The sequence below is a fragment of the Sinohyriopsis cumingii genome, chromosome 4 (genome assembly GCF_028554795.1).
Source record: "Sinohyriopsis cumingii isolate HCF-2022 chromosome 4, ASM2855479v2, whole genome shotgun sequence".
NCBI classification, from domain to species: domain Eukaryota; kingdom Metazoa; phylum Mollusca; class Bivalvia; order Unionida; family Unionidae; genus Sinohyriopsis; species Sinohyriopsis cumingii.
The window spans coordinates 23,191,451-23,208,845 of NC_142964.1; the positions used below are offsets into that span (position 1 = coordinate 23,191,451).

Sequence of the window (17,395 nt, forward strand, 5' to 3'; positions counted from 1 at the left end):
ATTTCTCCAAAATGTCATCATCGACAAACAAAACCCTAAAGAAGCCTTCATGAGGGCTGGCAAAAATGTCTTGCTGCAAACGGGCAAAGACATTTTGGGTCACCGGGAAACACATATAAATGCCCTGCACGCTACCGAGTCAGGCATTCAGCAAGGACAAGGCAGAAAGAGACGACGAAGAAAACACCCTTTCACCAGACTTCAAGCTAGAAAGGCCAAGAAAAGAAGAACCGTTCGAGACTTAGACGTTTTCGATTATTGAGAAAAGAGACAAAAAAATGATGCACCGAGAATCTTGCGCTTGTTCCAAGACGGAACTGGATCTGTTTGCCATGCCCCCCACGATGATGACGATGCAAGAATCCCAGTGGGTGGAATTTCACCCCGTCTCCTCACTGACCGATTCCGCTCCCATCGAGTTTGAAATCAAAGGACAGCCCGAAGATTACATCGATCTGAATAGCAGTTACTTGTACCTGAAAGTCAAAATTCTAGATAAGACTGGAGGTGCTATAGACGATGAAGCAGTAGCTCCCGTCAACAATTTCATGCATTCCTTGTTCAGTGGAGTGGACTTGTACTTGAATAACAAACTGGTCAGTAGCAGCATGGATACTTACCCTTATCGTGCCTACCTGGAAAATCTCTTGACGTACGGAATAGATGCCAAGAACACTCATCTCAATGCCTGTGTGGTATGGGAAGCTGACGAACCTACCAAGTTTGAAATATTGGAAACTGATGAAAAGAAAGACAACAATGATGGATTTCTAGACGAAGAAAGAGAATCACGGGAGCCGACACAAGTTTAGAACTGATGGATCGTTTGCATTTGGACATGTGGTTGCAAGAAAAGTATTTGCTGAACGGGGTGGATGTCCGCCTGAGACTGAATCGTAGCAGTGCCGCTTTCCATTTGATGGCTGATAGTGACGGTTACAAAACCAAAATCCTAGAAGCCAGACTCTACGTACGCCGTGTGGAAGTGTTACCTAAAGTGGGAAACGACATCAGTCAGACGTTGAGCAGAACGACTGCCAAGTATCCCATACGACGCGTGGAAGTGAAAACCTTCACCATTCCCAAGGGACAGCGATCCATGATCGAAGATCATCTGTTCCAAGGACAGTTACCCAAACGTTTGATCGTTGGTATCGTCGAGAATACAGCCTTCAACGGAGCTGCCGAAAAAAATCCTTTCTACTTTCAACACTTTGGCGTGTCCAAAATCGAAGTCAGTCGCGATGGCAAGACCTTGTGTACCCGACCTTTCGAACCTGACTTTACCAAGAAGAATTACTTGAGATCGTACTTGTCCTTGTACGAAGCCACCGGACAGTTAGGAACCAATACCAGTCACGGTATTACGTACGAGGATTATGCAGGAGGCTACGCTTTGTGGGCTTTCGATTTCACTCCAGACCAAGGCAGCGACGAGGGACATTTCCACCCTATAAAATCCGGCCAGATTCGTGTGGAAATTCAGTTTAAAGACCGAGACCCTGATGAAACGGTGAACGTCATCCTGTATGCAGAATTCGATAATACCATAGAAATCAACAGTTTGAGAGAAGTCATCCTAGATTACTAGAAACCATGGAAGACTGTTATCCCTCTTTACCTAGTGGAGAAACTTTTAGTGTTGGATTATTGTTAAAAAATGTTAGAGTTGTTGTTGTTTAGTGTTAAGTGAGTTTTGAATAAAAAATGTTGTGTTTTGAAAAAATTGTTTGATGTTATATTGTTGGATTATTGTTAAAAATGTTAGAGTTGTTGTTTAGTGTTAAGTGATTTTTGAATAAAAAATGTTGTGTTTTGAAAAAAATGCCTTTGTCTTTTGTTTAGCTATAAGAATGTTGGATTGATGCTCTTTCATTTCTTACTATCCCTCTCATGACACTCACTAAACGTTGCGACTCAAAAACCGTGTGGGGGATGTTTTCCTTCACGTCCGCGCTTTGACTTCAAGAACCGGGTTGTTTCCAGTCTAACCATCCATTTTCGACTCATCCTCCTAAGAAGATGTGTTCCAAACTAGCTAAGCTCAACGAAGCCTACGTGAATTTGCATAGGGTCAGACACAGTCTGATACCGAAGCCAGAAGAAATAGAGAATGTGAGAATGTTAAAAATCACTGAAGACCTGATAGAAGAGCTTTTCAGAGAAGAAATGAACAGGGAAAAAGAAGAATGGACAGAGAAGTACAGACTTCAGAGACAGCAGCAACAGCAGCAACAACAACAACAGCAGCAACAAGAACCTGAAGCTGACAGAGGCTTTGTCGATTGTCGTATCGACACCAAAGAGTTCTTCTTCTCTTTCCGAAGAAGCAGACCTATCGCCAGAAAGTCTATCCTCAGAGGACATCGCATTCTTAGAAACTAAAAAAGATTGCCATAGCAAACAAAAAAAAAAACAGCCCTTTTCAGGGCTACCCAATACTCTAGAAAAGAAATAACTATCTATTTACCAATGTGTGTAGGTAGAGTAGTGTGAAAATAAACACTAACTCTTTTTAAAAAAATGTGAGGGTATGTGTTTGTGAGTTTGTGTGTTTGTAAGTGATCAAGTACGTTGGTGTGGATAGTAGATTAAAATGATGTCTTTATTTGGTGTTTGAGGTGTAGATTTCGGGGTTAGATTGGATTGCTCTGAGTATGTGGATAGTCAATTGAAGTGATTTATAAAAAATTTTAAAATAGTGATGGGTAGAATAAAAAAGTGAGTGAGTGTTTCTTTTAGGTCCGCGCGTTGTTGTTATTTTTTTTTTTGGTCATGATGTAGGTAAGATCAATTTTATGTTTTTAGGGGGATGTTTTCCTTCACGTACGCGCTTTCACTATAAATTGAAACTCGTTCGGCAGTCCAACTACCCTTGTTGATTGATGAACACCAAAAATGAACACGAGACTGGAGAAACTGTTGGAACTTCATGTGCATCTGGAATATGCCAGGCGCATATTAAATGAACTGGCCGCGGAAGCCATTGTGGAGGAGGGAAGGATAAGAGAGGAGGAGGAAAGAAGAAACAAAGAAGAGGAGGAGAGAAGATATAAAGAAGAAGAGGAAAGAAGATACAAAGAGGAGGAGAGAAGATACAAAGAAGAGGAGGAGGAAAAGGAGAGAAGAAGAAGAAATTTCAGAATCCCAGAGAGCGAAAATTGGGATTCTGAAGCGACATATCCTGCCTCTGCTCTCTCCCCCCAAAAGGTAAAAAGTAACTGGGGGATAAGATGTGTATGTGGCGCCAGGCCTGGAAGGTGCCACCATTAACCAGGTGTCCATGAAGTTCCAAACAAAAAACAGCCCTTTTCAGGGCTACCCAATACTCTAGAAAAGAAATAACCATCAATTTGCCAATGTGTAGGTAGAGTAGTGTGAATATAAACACTAACTCTTTTTTAAGATAGTGTGAGGGTATGTGTTTGTGTGTTGGTGCTTGTAAGAGCTAAGGTATGTTTGTGTGAATAGTAGATTATGGGTTTCTTTATTGTTTCTTAGCGTAGGTGAAGAGTATAGTTAGGGTTTTGTAAGCGCTCACGTACGATTGTGTGGATAGTAGATTATGGATTTTGTTTATTGTTTCTTAGCGTATGTGGAGAGTATAGTTTGGGTTTTGTAAGCGCTCACGTACGATTGTGTGGATAGTAGATTATGGATTTTGTTTATTGTTTCTTAGCGTATGTGGAGAGTATAGTTTGGGTTTTGTAAGCGCTCACGTACGATTGTGTGGATAGTAGATTATGGATTTCGTTTATTGTTTCTTAGCGTATGTGAAGAGTATAGTTTGGGTTTTGTAAGCGCTCACGTACGATTGTGTGGGGGGGCCCCGAGTGGCCGAGTGGTCTAAAGCGATCTTCGTTACGGATCACTGCCATCTCACCTCTGTCTGCGGCGGTTCGAGTCTAAGATTCAGCCAATGTGGGCATGTGAGAAAGCTTGCCAGTAGCTTCTCGTGGGTCGGTGGTTCTTTCCGGGGTTTTCCGGGTTCTTCCTCCACCATTAATACTGGCCGCCATGTATAGCCTATCGTGTGCTGAAAAATGGCGTTAAACCCCACAACAACAACAACAACAACGATTGTGTGGATAGTAGATTATGGATTTTGTTTATTGTTTCTTAGCGTATGTGGAGAGTATAGTTTGGGTTTTGTAAGCGCTCACGTACGATTGTGTGGATAGTAGATTATGGATTTTGCTTATTGTTTCTTAGCGTATGTGGAGAGTATAGTTTGGGTTTTGTAAGCGCTCACGTACGATTGTGTGGATAGTAGATTATGGATTTTGTTTATTGTTGCTTCACTTATGTGGATAGTATATTATATGAAATGAGAAAAGTAGGGATGTTTTCTTTCACGTCTGCACGATGTTAGGTCATGATCTAGGTAATATCAATTTTATGTTTTAAGGGGGATGTTTTCCATCACGTCCGCGCTTTCACTATAAGAACCCACAGTATTCGTCGTTCAAACCATTCTACAAAGAAGATGGCTTCGAACCAAATTGACAAGATGCAAACATTGCAAGACGTTTTAGACAATTTAGGAATGATGGAGCAGATGTTAATAAGACTCGTTGAAGACCACTATTCCTATAATCCCCATCGTGTAAAGATGGAAATTAATAACTTGAGAAAGGTAAAGGACAAGATAAGTGGTGTCATGAAAGAGATAAAGGAGGAGAAGGAGGATGAAGAGGAGAGGATAAGGATGAGAGCATGGAATGAAAAAATTGAAAAAGAAGAAGAAAATGAAAAGAGGAAGAAAGAAGAGGAGGAAGAGAAGAAGAAAGAAGAGGAGGAGAAAAAAAAGAAAGAAAAGAAGAGAAAGAGTGTTGGAGATAAAATAAGAAGTTGGTGGAGAAAAAGAAGAAATTAGAAGCAGAAGAAGAAGAAAACCCAAAGGCCCTTTTTCAGGGCCAGCCATATTTCTCGAAAAGAGATAGCCTTTCCATTGCCTACCCTTTTTTAAATTTAAATTTAAATTTAAATTTAAAAAAACTTTTTTAAAAAAAAAAATCCCATATTCAATTCCCCTTGTCCCTAGACAAACCCAAACTCTATTCCCATGTTCAATTCCCCTTGTCCCTAGACAAGCCCAAACTCTATGTTAAATTCCCATTGTCCCTAGAGTGACCCACGATTTTTCTCCATGTTAAATTTCCATTGTCCCTAGAGTGGCCCAGGGGTGTTTTTAATGCTAAGTCCCATTGTCCCTAGGGTGGCCCCATTTACTACTTCTGTCATAGTTCATTCCACACAGTATTGAGAAGTTTATCCTATCTGTATCCTATGTGTAGCACAGTCAGTTTTCAGGTCAGCGTCATTAAATGTAGCTAACAGTATATAATTTGTTTGACACGAAATATTTAAATTTAGTTAGGTGTTCTCAAAGCTGGATTGGCCTTAGGTCATTTGTTTTTGTTATATATTTCTTGTTGTTGTTTGTTTTTGAACAAATACGTCAGGCACAGCTGAAGACAACAAGGTTTTCTTTGTTTAAATGTAGTTCTGAGCGCGTGGAAACCTTGACTGAGATGACTGGTCTCAGATGACTAGAATGAGATAAGAAAAGTAAGGTTAGCAAAACTGCTAGATTTCTCAGTCACATGGGTGAGAAAACAAAACCGCGGCAGTTGCTCTAGGGATAAATATGTATAGTTTTGGGTTCTTTCGATTTTGTATTTTTATTACAACCAGCATGCGACTTTCATTTAATATTTTGTTCTACAACATTTGAAATTGGATATTAGATATCACGTGACTACTGTATCTATGAAGTCATGAACAAGTGGGTTGTAAAATTTGTGTACTCGTACGACTACCAGTGCAAATTGAGAGTACCTGATCAAACTTCATCAACGTCCTAGTTTTATTTTGTCCTTCAGCAGGTTAAAGACATACATATTTTAATACTCGCAATTTATGAGAAAATAAATAATTTTCATATCGATTTAATGCGGGTCTGACTTGATTTAACAACGTTTAAATTTGCTAGGCCATCTGGTAAACGGCTACGCTTTGCCAACACCTTGTTGGCCTCTTGTGATGCTAGAGTGGTTTTCATATCTTCCATGTAAGAAAAAATTAGGATATCGAGCTGTCTGTTGGGAAGCAAAGTCTACTAGACGAATCTAATCCACTGAGCGTTTGGAATGACTCAACAAACGTGTTTATGGCAAGCACCCAAATGATATATACTGCAACTTCCAAATATTCTGGTTAGAACTCGTCAAATTTAACTTCCGATTCGGGCATCAAGTGGTGGCGGAAAATTACAAAGTTTTTCCTGACTTACATCAATGTTTAAAAACTTCAAGGACTTTTCACGGTCGGAAAAAAAAATATCATTTCACTTTTTCCCGATATCCCGGTAGCGTGGGAACCCTGGAGAGGGGGGGGGGGGGGTCATACGCCTTCGCTTTAGCCTTGAGAAAGAAAAGAAGAAAAGTCACTCTACATTACAGTACTCCGTGCACAATTGTTAATATAGGGAAATTACTCTTGAATTGGTTCCCAGTGTGTGTGTTTGGCAGTGATTCTAGCTGTAGACTTCCGGTTCTTTTGACGGATGTGCACTGCTGGACTCATGGTACTAATTAAGTTCCCATAGTGAACCTATGCAAACACCATTCTATTAAAAATTCAATAACTTAAAACGTATGAGTACTGATGATCAAACATATATTTATCAAGTATAGATGAAACCTGGATGTCAGCTTATGTGTAGAGGAAAGGATATGAGCCACGGGATTTTCTGGACCTGCTTGTGTTTGAAACATGTGCTTTCAATTCCGCATAGGAGTCAGGTGCTCATTTTAGTAATGAGTGTTCCAAACTCAAGACTGTTAAAGGTCTGAAAATCCATCAGTAAAACAATGTCTCTATTTTTTTCCATTTACAACTAGGATAAGCTCTCAAAAGATACTTTTTCCTAAAACATAACTTACATTATTAACCAATCCTGCTCAGCCAAACCCATATATACTCTATTCTATATTCACCCATTTCCAGGCTGGTTCCCAATTTTTCATACAATTAGTATCGTGTGTCCTGCAAAATATTGTTGGGAGAAATCAAAGTGGCTTTCCTACAAGTTGAAATGGTTTTGTGATGTACTGTTTGGAATTTAACGTGTGATGTATGCAAACTGTATCTGGCTTGCTGTTTAAAAGTCTTAGTTTCTCAAAACGATTCTGCATGGTATTTTAATATGATCTTAACATCCACGTTGGGGGGGGGGGGGGTAGGATTAGGTGGCCGAGTGGCATAAGCTAGCTTTTACCTGCCTGTTCGAGTCTTGGGTTTTGCCAACGTGTGTAGTGTAGTAGCTTACTGGGTCAGTGATTCATGCCGGTGTTTTCCCAAGTTTTTCCTATTCCAAATATATCCTGGCCGCCATAGATATCACGTACTTAAATCCATAACAACAACAACAACAACATCCACGTGGTAATGGTTACGTAACTCTTATTATGTGGCACAATATTTCGTTGGCTGGGATCATCATTATACCTGCACTGACGGTCAAAACTTAAAACTATTCATTGGTGCAGACATTTTTTCAGGGTTTCCCTAAACACAGTAAAGCACAATAATGGAGATGAAAACACAATAACTTGAGTAAGGAAAGAAAGAAATTTAACTAAAGGTTGAAGAAAGGAATTATTTTGTGCATAGAGTAACGTCAGTCGGGGTATTATTGGTCAACATGTATTATCGGACAAACCAATAAAAATAAGTAAAACTATTTAATGCAAAATAGTAACCTATAAATATATTATCATATGTAACAACTGACCTCTTTCTGTTCATTATTTTGAAATACTATGATACTTGGATTAAAAAAGGTGACAAATTTTAGTTTGTACTAAACTGAGTGAATTTTGCAGCACTTCTGGTATTCAAATAGTGAATTCCAAAACTGTATTGTTGCATTCCCAGAGAAACAAAATAGGCCTCACAGCGAAGGTGGTGCTCACCAGTTTCGTATTTTGCATAGGGAGAATTGTCCTCACTGGTTATACTGGCTATTTAAAAAGGACCTTGTATATCTTAGGTATTATTCAAGGAACCTTTAATTCCCTTTATTTTGGTGCATAATTGATGGGTGTAATATGGGTTATAGAGTATACAGCTTGGCGATGTATACTTTTCTAAAAAGTGCTAGCTCCACTTGATCATTTTCATTTCCTGGACTTTAGAAGTGAATTGTAAAAAAGGAGCCGATAAATTTGTTTACATTTGATATATTTGGTAATTCATCCATTGCACTTTCAGAAGCTGGTATTGTCTGGTTGGGCAAAATTAATTTTCCCTATTTTAATAACTGCTAAAGATAGTGTACTTTAGACTAATTCAGGCTGATTTTTTAGCACAAGGGAGCAGTCATTTTAGTTAGATGCATGCTTAGATCATTTCCAATTTCCACAAGTACAGCAGGTTATGAAGTACAAATGGTTGGTTAATATTTCAAATAAATTAAGCTCGTAAAGAAGATAAAAACCACTTCAATTGATATTGTACAGGATTTAATTAGTATTCCCAGCAAAACTGTGTTTATAACATTTGTAATTAATTAATTGATTAATTAATAATCAATTATGTCAATACTCTACAAAATAAAATAAAATCTTTTCACAAACTTGTTTGTTGTTGTTATTATTATTATTATTAATATTATTATTATTATTATTATTATTTAAATATTTCATTTGTAAAAGTTTAATTTGTCTCATCACATTTCATCAAGACTGTTTGTTGTTGTTGTAGGGTTTAACGCCATTTTTCAGCACACGATAGGCTATACGTGGCGGCCAGTATTAATGGTGGAAGAACAACCAGGGAAACCCCGGAAAGAACCACCGACCCACGAGAAGCTACTGGCAAGCTTTCTCTCATACCCACATTAGCCGAATCCGAGACTTGAACCCACGCAGACAGAGGTGAAATAGCAGTGATCCGTAACGGAAAGCGCTTTAGACCACTCGGCCACTCAGGGCCCCCTGAAAACTGTTTACATAACAGTGTTATACACATTATTAAGACATAATGAAATGTTCATGACAATTCCTAGGTTGATAATTCATAAACTAGTAAGGTAAAAAAAAAAGATTATCATGAAGTTTAATTTCTTTTATTGGGTTATTGCTTTCTGGCAGTGTGAATCTTTTTGTTACAGAGTTCATTTAAACATTTTTGAAACCCCATTATGACATTTTTATACAGACAGTAACAATCATTGTAAATATAACCAAAATTTTGAATATTTACAAATAAATGTCTGAGAATACCAGGAGGTATCTGATTTTACCCTGTGTTGAGCCTTTATTTTGCATGACCGAGCATGATCATGTGATACATGTATGTTCAAAATGGATGCTGCAAAATAGCAATCGAGGTTAGTTGCTAATGTTAATTTCATTTGGCAGGAAAAACTAAAACAGATAAGTCTTATTAGTGCATTCCATTTAATATTTTTCATATGGGTTTTGTTGGACAATGAGAATGTACTGTTTGTTATTATACTTCCATTCATGTTTCAGTTTCTTGCATCATCAGATTCATGACGGTACGACAACAAAATAAAATGGAAGCTTATAAACAAATGATGCTTCAGAACTGATGCTTTCATGCTATTACTGATCACACTGAAACCCCAGTCCAACAAAGTATGATATTGATCCTGAAATGTGAGGTGGGGGAAGTGGTGAGATGACCCCCTTATAATATCAGGGTTGATGTCTTACATTGTAGTACTTAACAATCTCTCACATTGGGTTACTTCCCTTTCATAAGATAATGTTATGATGTATCATGATGAGTGTGACATATTCATGAAATACACCTGTTTCGAGGATAAAAGTACTAAATACACTTCCTTGTATTGCCTTTTTTCAGCATCTTTTGTGGAGTTTAGAGCCCTAATTTGTTCTCTTTTCTACAATGTAAAAGCTTAATTTAATTCCATACAATACCATAGGAAATTTGTTATCCTGTATAGATTGTGCATCTATCTGCACTGCCCATGTATTTTTAGTTCTTATAGTAAGAGAGTGACTATGTTGAGTGAAATTGCAACATTCTTAGGTTAAATTGAGCAAATTGCTTTTTTCCAAGGGGGACAAAGGGCAAAGTACCTTATCCTTCCTCTCTAAATAGGAATCATGAAGTATTTGGAAATATGGAAAAGATAGTTGTAGGTCAAATGTTGTAGTGGCAATTATTTTGTCAGCATCTTATGCATTTTAACTTGGCAATTTGAATAAGTGTCAGTTTCTAAACTTTTTAAGGATAGCCCCAGGGTACCAGTTATCGAAAAATATTATTTAGTTCCAACACTGAGATTGAAAACAATATTTACATTGAATAAGAATGTGATTTAATGTATGTATGCATGCATGCATGGATGTATGTACTTACGTATGTATGTATGTATGTATGTATGTAAGACAACAGTTATCTTTTGAATGTAATTTGGCTACCAAATGAATCACAGAAGTCCCAAAATATTATTATAAAGTCAACATTAGAAGACAGCAGTTGACACTGGAGAATCAGTTAACTAACTCTAAAAAAAAAATGTACTAAATAGTAGGCAAATTTTAAAATAGCACACACCTGTTAGTGTCGACAGCAGTAAGCGTGACTAGCAATGTCTTGATAAATTGAGCCAATTTTTGGATATTAGTCATTCTCACCATTTTGTCTGCGCTTAAGAAAGAACAAGATTATGGCTATTATACATTGATTTATTTTTATTCATTAGGATATACCAATGTATGAGTAATACAAAAATACATTGATTTATTTCTATTCATTAGGATATACCAGTGTATGAGTAATACAAATAGTAGTTTGCATACTTTATTGATTCATTGCTTTATTTCATATAATTAATTAAATTGCTTATTTATCATCTGTCATTTATTTACACGATGAAGATGGTTCAGAAATAATCATACGTGAGGTAATGATAGAGTTAAGGAAAGGTTTGTTATATGTACATCGTTTTCATAAAGCATGTCATTATTGTGTAAAATTGAGTCATGAAAGAAGATATTTATGTTTGTACGAGCTCATTTTATAGCTGACATTTATCTTGGAAACTAAACATTTTCAGTAAGGATGGATGCATCATGGGATATCACTGTATTTTTTCTTTCAAAGATGTTTATGTCACAAGCAAGAAAGCTGGTAAATTGTGCCAAAACCTTGCATTCATCCTTGACATGTTATAAATATATGTAAATTCAAGTGGGATTGGAAATATACAACACTTAGGCTAGGCAAAACATTCAGTATGGAGTGAGGGCCACCATTATGGTAGAAATGCTCATTTTCAGTCAATTCAGGACAAGTAAATTTTGAACTTTATGGTTGTTTATTACTGCATGTTGTTTCAGTTTCAGAATGCAGGATACTAATGAAGATCTTCAGAAAGAGCCTGGAGAGACTGTGAATAAGAGACGACTGCGATGTCCTTACAATGACACAAATTGGATATCCAGACTTTCATTTTGGTGAGAATATTTTCTAATTTTGTAATAACTGGCAAGTGCTGTCCATATTTGAGTTTAATTTTCCTCTCACCTTTTGCACACCATTTTAGATATGTGGACATTATAACATGGTTTCAGTCCATAATTTATATAGGGTTTCAGCTCATATTTTAATCCTAGCTTCCTCTGACATTTCCCACACCATATTACATGTTACATACATTACATTTCCTCTGACATTTCCCACACCATATTACGTATGTTACATACATTACATTTCCTCTGACACTTCCCACACCATATTACGTATGTTACATACATTACATTTCCTCTGACACTTCCCACACCATATTACGTATGTTACATACATTACATTTCCTCTGACACTTCCCACACCATATTACGTATGTTACATACATTACATTTCCTCTGACACTTCCCACACCATATTAGTTCACATTTATGTTGGGGTTTCAGAGCATATTCGCTATCTAAAAGATGGAATTCATTGAAAATTATATGATGTTCAAATGGGTTGTTCACTTTTAAATGGGCTGTCAAAATTGTATAGAATATTACCAGCATCAGATTAACAAGTAATTTTTATAATCTCATTCATAGCTGTTAAAGCTTATTTTATTGCATGTAACACAAACTATGTTTATTTATCAAGCGCAAAATTTAATCCAAATAGCTGTAGATACAAATAATGTGTAATGAATACTATCATGGATAAACAAATTTCATACCATATACACATTTCTGAATGAGAATATAATGGCATGACAGTGTACAAATCTTTGACATTATTTTGCTTACTGTAAACATTTCAAAGTTCAAATATTACCCATAGATTTATAACAATTTTTGTATCTTGTGCTTATCAGACAATCCCTGCACTGCATGAATTGAAATTTAGTTAACAAACATCAACTTATGACTGAGTTCATATGGTCTGGATGACTTTGAGTGAGGTTATACGGCATGAATGACTTGTGAGCGAGTGTATATGTCATGGATGACTTATGAGTTAGTATATATGATAAGTATGACTTAAATCTTCACAAATTCTTAAAAGTTTTGACTAAGTACAGTGACTTTAGGTATAGTAGGAGTTCTAAATTTACAACCACAAATGACCATGACTTTCAAAATTTATTAATTTATGGAACCAGTGTAAAATTTATTACTTTATATAAAGGTGACTTTCATATGGCAGCATCTGCTTAAGAAAGTGTAATTTTAGCGAGTGGCATGTGTAGTTTGCCACCTGTGATATAATTTTGACAGGCAGCTAGTTTAATAATATTCCTCATTGACATTTATTTTGCAGGTGGCTGAATTCCCTCTTCAAAGTAGGCTTTACAAGACAGTTGAAAGTGGATGATTTGTATGATGTACTGCCTCAAGATGAATCCAAGCATTTAGCAGACAAACTGGAGAAGTAACTATTTCCAATTTTATCTTGTCTGATAAATATCCCAGTATTCATCCATCTGTTCTTCCAGCCATCCAGCATCAGCTTTTAACCTTTGCTTTAATAAAAATGTGTCCTTTTTGAGTCTAGAATGTTGAAGACTAAAATAAAGATCAAAAGTCCATTTCACAGACGACATCAGATTTACATGCATCCAGGTTAGTGAGGGATCGGAAGGTCATAGGACAAGTTAACATGATCAGATCTTGTTGATCATAAGGTCATAGGTCAAGTTAACATGATCAGATGTTGTTGATCATAAGGTCATAGGTCAAGTTAACATGTTCAGATGTTGTTGAAAAGCTAAGGAAGAAACAGACCTATGAAGGCTGATAGTATAAATGATATATGGCAACTGTTTTGCGTGATTCCACTAACAGTCACCAGATGACACAGGGAATACAATTTGTGGTCAGACTAGGGCTCAAACATGTGACCTTCCTAACATTAAACAAGTGCTCGAACTACCTCAATGATGGTAAGTCTTTGGAAACAAAAAAGATTTTTAAAAAATCATGTCCCAAGACTTGTATACATGTAAACACCAGACATTGAGTCCAAACACTTACAGGCACAAAAAATGTCAAGACAAAATTAGCAAGTCACTGTAAGTCACACAGCAGTGACCAGCTCTTGTTCATTTACCACATCAGTAAACTGTTATAGACTACTGTAATTGTTTTTATTTGGCATGTGCATAATTTCTGATTTATCCAACATTAAATTGCATAAAGGCTATTAAATACTATATAATTCATAAGAAACTTAGACTTTACTGAGAGACCTGTACTGTACTGTACAGTACTTAGAATTTATTGAGAGACCTATACTGTACTGTACAGTACTTAGACTTTACTGAGAGACCTATACTGTAGTGTACAGTACTTAGACTTTACTGAGAGACCTGTACTGTAGTGTACAGTACTTAGACTTTACTGAGAGTCCTGTACTGTAGTGTACAGTACTTAGACTTTACTGAGAGACCTGTACTGTAGTGTACAGTACTTGGACAGTACAAATCATGTGTAACATCACTTATTGCCTTCTTTATTCCCAGTATGCATATGCACATTTTGCTTTATTAATCTATTTTTAATTTATTAATTATTTATTTACTAAATCATATTCTTCCAGATCACATTAAGTTCTAGCTTGACCTGCTTTGTAGTTTTATTTATTTGATCCTCACTCTTAAGTGTTAAATATTTTTCAGTGATATAAGCGATCCTACAAAGTGAGGTAATTGTTTTATATGTTTAATTTGTAATGTTCGTTAGATTTTTTCAATGATTATTTGTTATGTATAACTGTATTTTGTACTTGACCTTGTATCTCAAATCAGGTTAATGGTATACCTCACCAGTGACATTTATTTTGCAAACAACAAAATGAATAGCTAATAGTTTTGTATGAGTATTGATTTAATAGTAAGATCATTATCAAGCAGATTTTTCTTGATATAGTCCATTTTTTATATCATATTCGATCCGTTTTTAAAAAAATGGGCTGTTTGGTCCCATTCTGCAGTGACCCTTGTAAATTATTTGTTCCATATATTAGTTAGCACATGACTGTCTTAAAGAGTATTCTGATTGGTCAAACATTTAAATTCATCCAATGCATCTTCATGTAATGGAAACTGATGGCAATGGAAAGAAGAAGAATGCTTGCAAAACATGGCATCATGAGTTGTTGAGAGAGACCGTGACGTGAAAAGCTTAGATAAATTTTGAAAAAAATGTATGGAAATGGGAATGGCTGGAGCAAAACGTTGACGGAAATTTAGTTGGACAGTTTATAAGAAAACTGAATGCTAGAGGACTGGCATTTTGTGACCTCTGCAATAAAGATCTGAATTACAGTAATTGAGGTTGGAAGAGTTTGGAACAGCACCTACAAAAGAAGCTGCATATGGAAAAATTTAAGCCCAGTAGGCATCTGGAAAAAGTGCAGTTAATTATTATAAGAAGAAAGATTTCGTGCATGAGAAAACAGATGTAGCCCTCCGTCAGAATATTTGCCTTGCATGTCACCAATACAAGCACCAGCTTGAAAGAAAAAAGGCTCTCATTGAGAAGGAAAAAAAACGATTGCACATTGAGCCAAAAATGTCAGTGGTGACAAAAAGGAAGGCTAAAGAAATCTTTGCCAAAGTCGCAAAAAGATATCAACTGGCAGAGGTCTTGCTAGGATTTTAAAACTAGGAGTCCAGGACTACCATTTTGATAAAAATAGGAGTCCCACAAGCAAAAGTTGCAGTCCCCTCCAGGAGTCAAGCTAGACTTCAATTTTAGGGAGAAGTGACTTCTCCTTTTGGACAGAACAGGGAGAAGTGAGAGCTCAACAGGGAGAAGTGGACGCGAAGAAACGCAATATATATACTTATATGTTCTCTTATCGGAATTAAGCCAGTTATTTCCCAGTATTTATATTTTGCACATAACTTTCGACTTAAGCAATACTTTATTTTCAAGTAGACAATTTTCATTATTTGGTCATATGACTCTGAAAGAGAATAATAGAAACTACATTGTAACAAATTTTAACTAAGTAACCAGATTATATTACTGTAATTTCAAGTTAGTAAAATGCTTGATCAGCTACCCTTAATCACTTTTTTAAAATTCTTTTCTTTATGCTTTCTAAAATTCACAATAATGGCACTTTCAAAGATTTCTAAACAGGTTTGAAACAATCCCTGTACCATGTACATGAAGGCAAATGCACACGTGTCTTCAGATCATACTGTTCATTTCTTTGTTGCAGATAAAACATTACCGTAACTTCATACATAACACACTAAATGGCATAAAATTATGGACATGTCTCCTTCATAGTCGGTACATGAACTGAATCCTTCTTTCCTACAGAATCAACACAGACATGAGTGCATCTGTTATTAAAAGGAGAGGTTTTCGTAATGTAATCACTCACTTTAATATAGCTTCATTGCAACAGTTCATTGACAGGATTGCAAATTTATGGTTTATTTATTTGTGTACATACTTGTAATTTTTAGGCAGTGGTTAAATAGTTTGTAGCTTTTTTCTGTATTTTCACAAATACATGTAGACAAGTCGGGAAAAAACTTAGACCTTATAATGCATCTTGCAAATTCCACATCATAGCATTGTCCCTTACATTTCTGACCTACATAATTTGCATTTTAAAGTTAAATTTTTGATAAAATAATAACTAGGCTTTGCTTTTAGTGAATTGTGTATTTTTCTGAATATGATTGCCCGATGATTGACGAAAACAATCTAATAAACTGGTACATCCCAGACTTAGCAATGTCTGCTGTTATTTCCCGTTAGACCTACTGGTTCACTTACAGTTTCAAAGTAATTTTATGATGAAATAGTGCACAAGAGGCAGCTAAAATATATCCACATCACTGATTCTGATCTTAAAACACAAATTGCTATTTACACACTGCTGTTAAAATTTTGAAACACAAGTTTGTATGTTTTTATCATCAAAGGATAACATGCAGAAATTGGGCACTGATAGTCGCTACCTTACTCGGGAATGGGTTATTGGTCAGTCAGCTATTAAAACATATGCTTGTGAATGGGCAAGAGTTTGTCAATGTAATTGATATCAAAACAAGGCCTAGCTACTGATGTCTTGATGAATAGAACTAACCTGGCTAAGGCGACAGGGCATCTGAAAAAGTATGTTTAGTCATTGTACCTCTTAAAAAAATCACAGGGTGAAGTCGTTTTTGCTTTCCTAACAGAAGAATGCAAAGTTTATATTTTTTAGGCAACTTTGTCGCCCACTTCGCCTGGTAGCATGACCCCTGGCCCTCCCAAAAAACTATGAAAATTAGAAGAACTATTGGTTGCCATTGAGTTTAATTTGTACATTCTTTATAACACAGACATAGCTGTTGTTTGTCCATCAGAGTGAGACTGAATTTTGTTAATCCAGGTAAAGACTTATTCCAAACTCTAAGCTAGGCATCACACACTTTCTTACACTTAACTACTGTCCCATCCGAACTATCAATTCTAGCAGCTTTAGCACTCTTCTGAATCTCGTTACAATCATCGTATGTTTGCCGTGTAATACTTAATATCCAAATTTGTGAATGGCATTTTGTCTAAGTCTCAACATGTCTTGATTCTGAGGTCACATGCGTTGCTTATTTCACTATATGCGGAAATGAACACAATAATGAAAGCTAAAGTTGTTTATTTGATGTACTCTTACAAATGACCACATGTGCGTCTCTGGGTCTTTCTGTCTCTGAATTCAATCACTGTAAATATCAGTACATTTTCCCACCAGGCCGCCAGTCAAAGCCTTTGAACTTGCCACCCAGCTATTGCATCATGTTCTTTTGATGTGCTCTTATAATGGCAACATGTACATCAAGGAGTCTTTCAGCCACTGAATTCTGTCCCCGTAAATA

At 36.3% G+C, this 17,395-nt stretch overlaps 1 protein-coding gene across 2 annotated transcripts in view; it reads left to right on the forward strand.

Moving 5' to 3' along the window:
* Positions 1–7,010: 7,010 nt before the first annotated feature.
* Positions 7,011–17,395, forward strand: part of LOC149800811 (ATP-binding cassette sub-family C member 4-like) — a 174,220-nt gene continuing 163,835 nt past the window's right edge. For both annotated transcript variants that reach the window (XR_016420565.1, XM_089954806.1), the window contains exons 1-3: positions 7,011–7,138; positions 11,403–11,519; positions 12,832–12,942. Coding sequence is in view for 1 of the 2 variants with exons in the window: in XM_089954806.1 (XP_089810932.1) it covers positions 11,410–11,519; positions 12,832–12,942 (221 nt within the window). In the remaining variant the exon portion in view is untranslated. The remainder of the gene's footprint in view (positions 7,139–11,402; positions 11,520–12,831; positions 12,943–17,395) is intronic.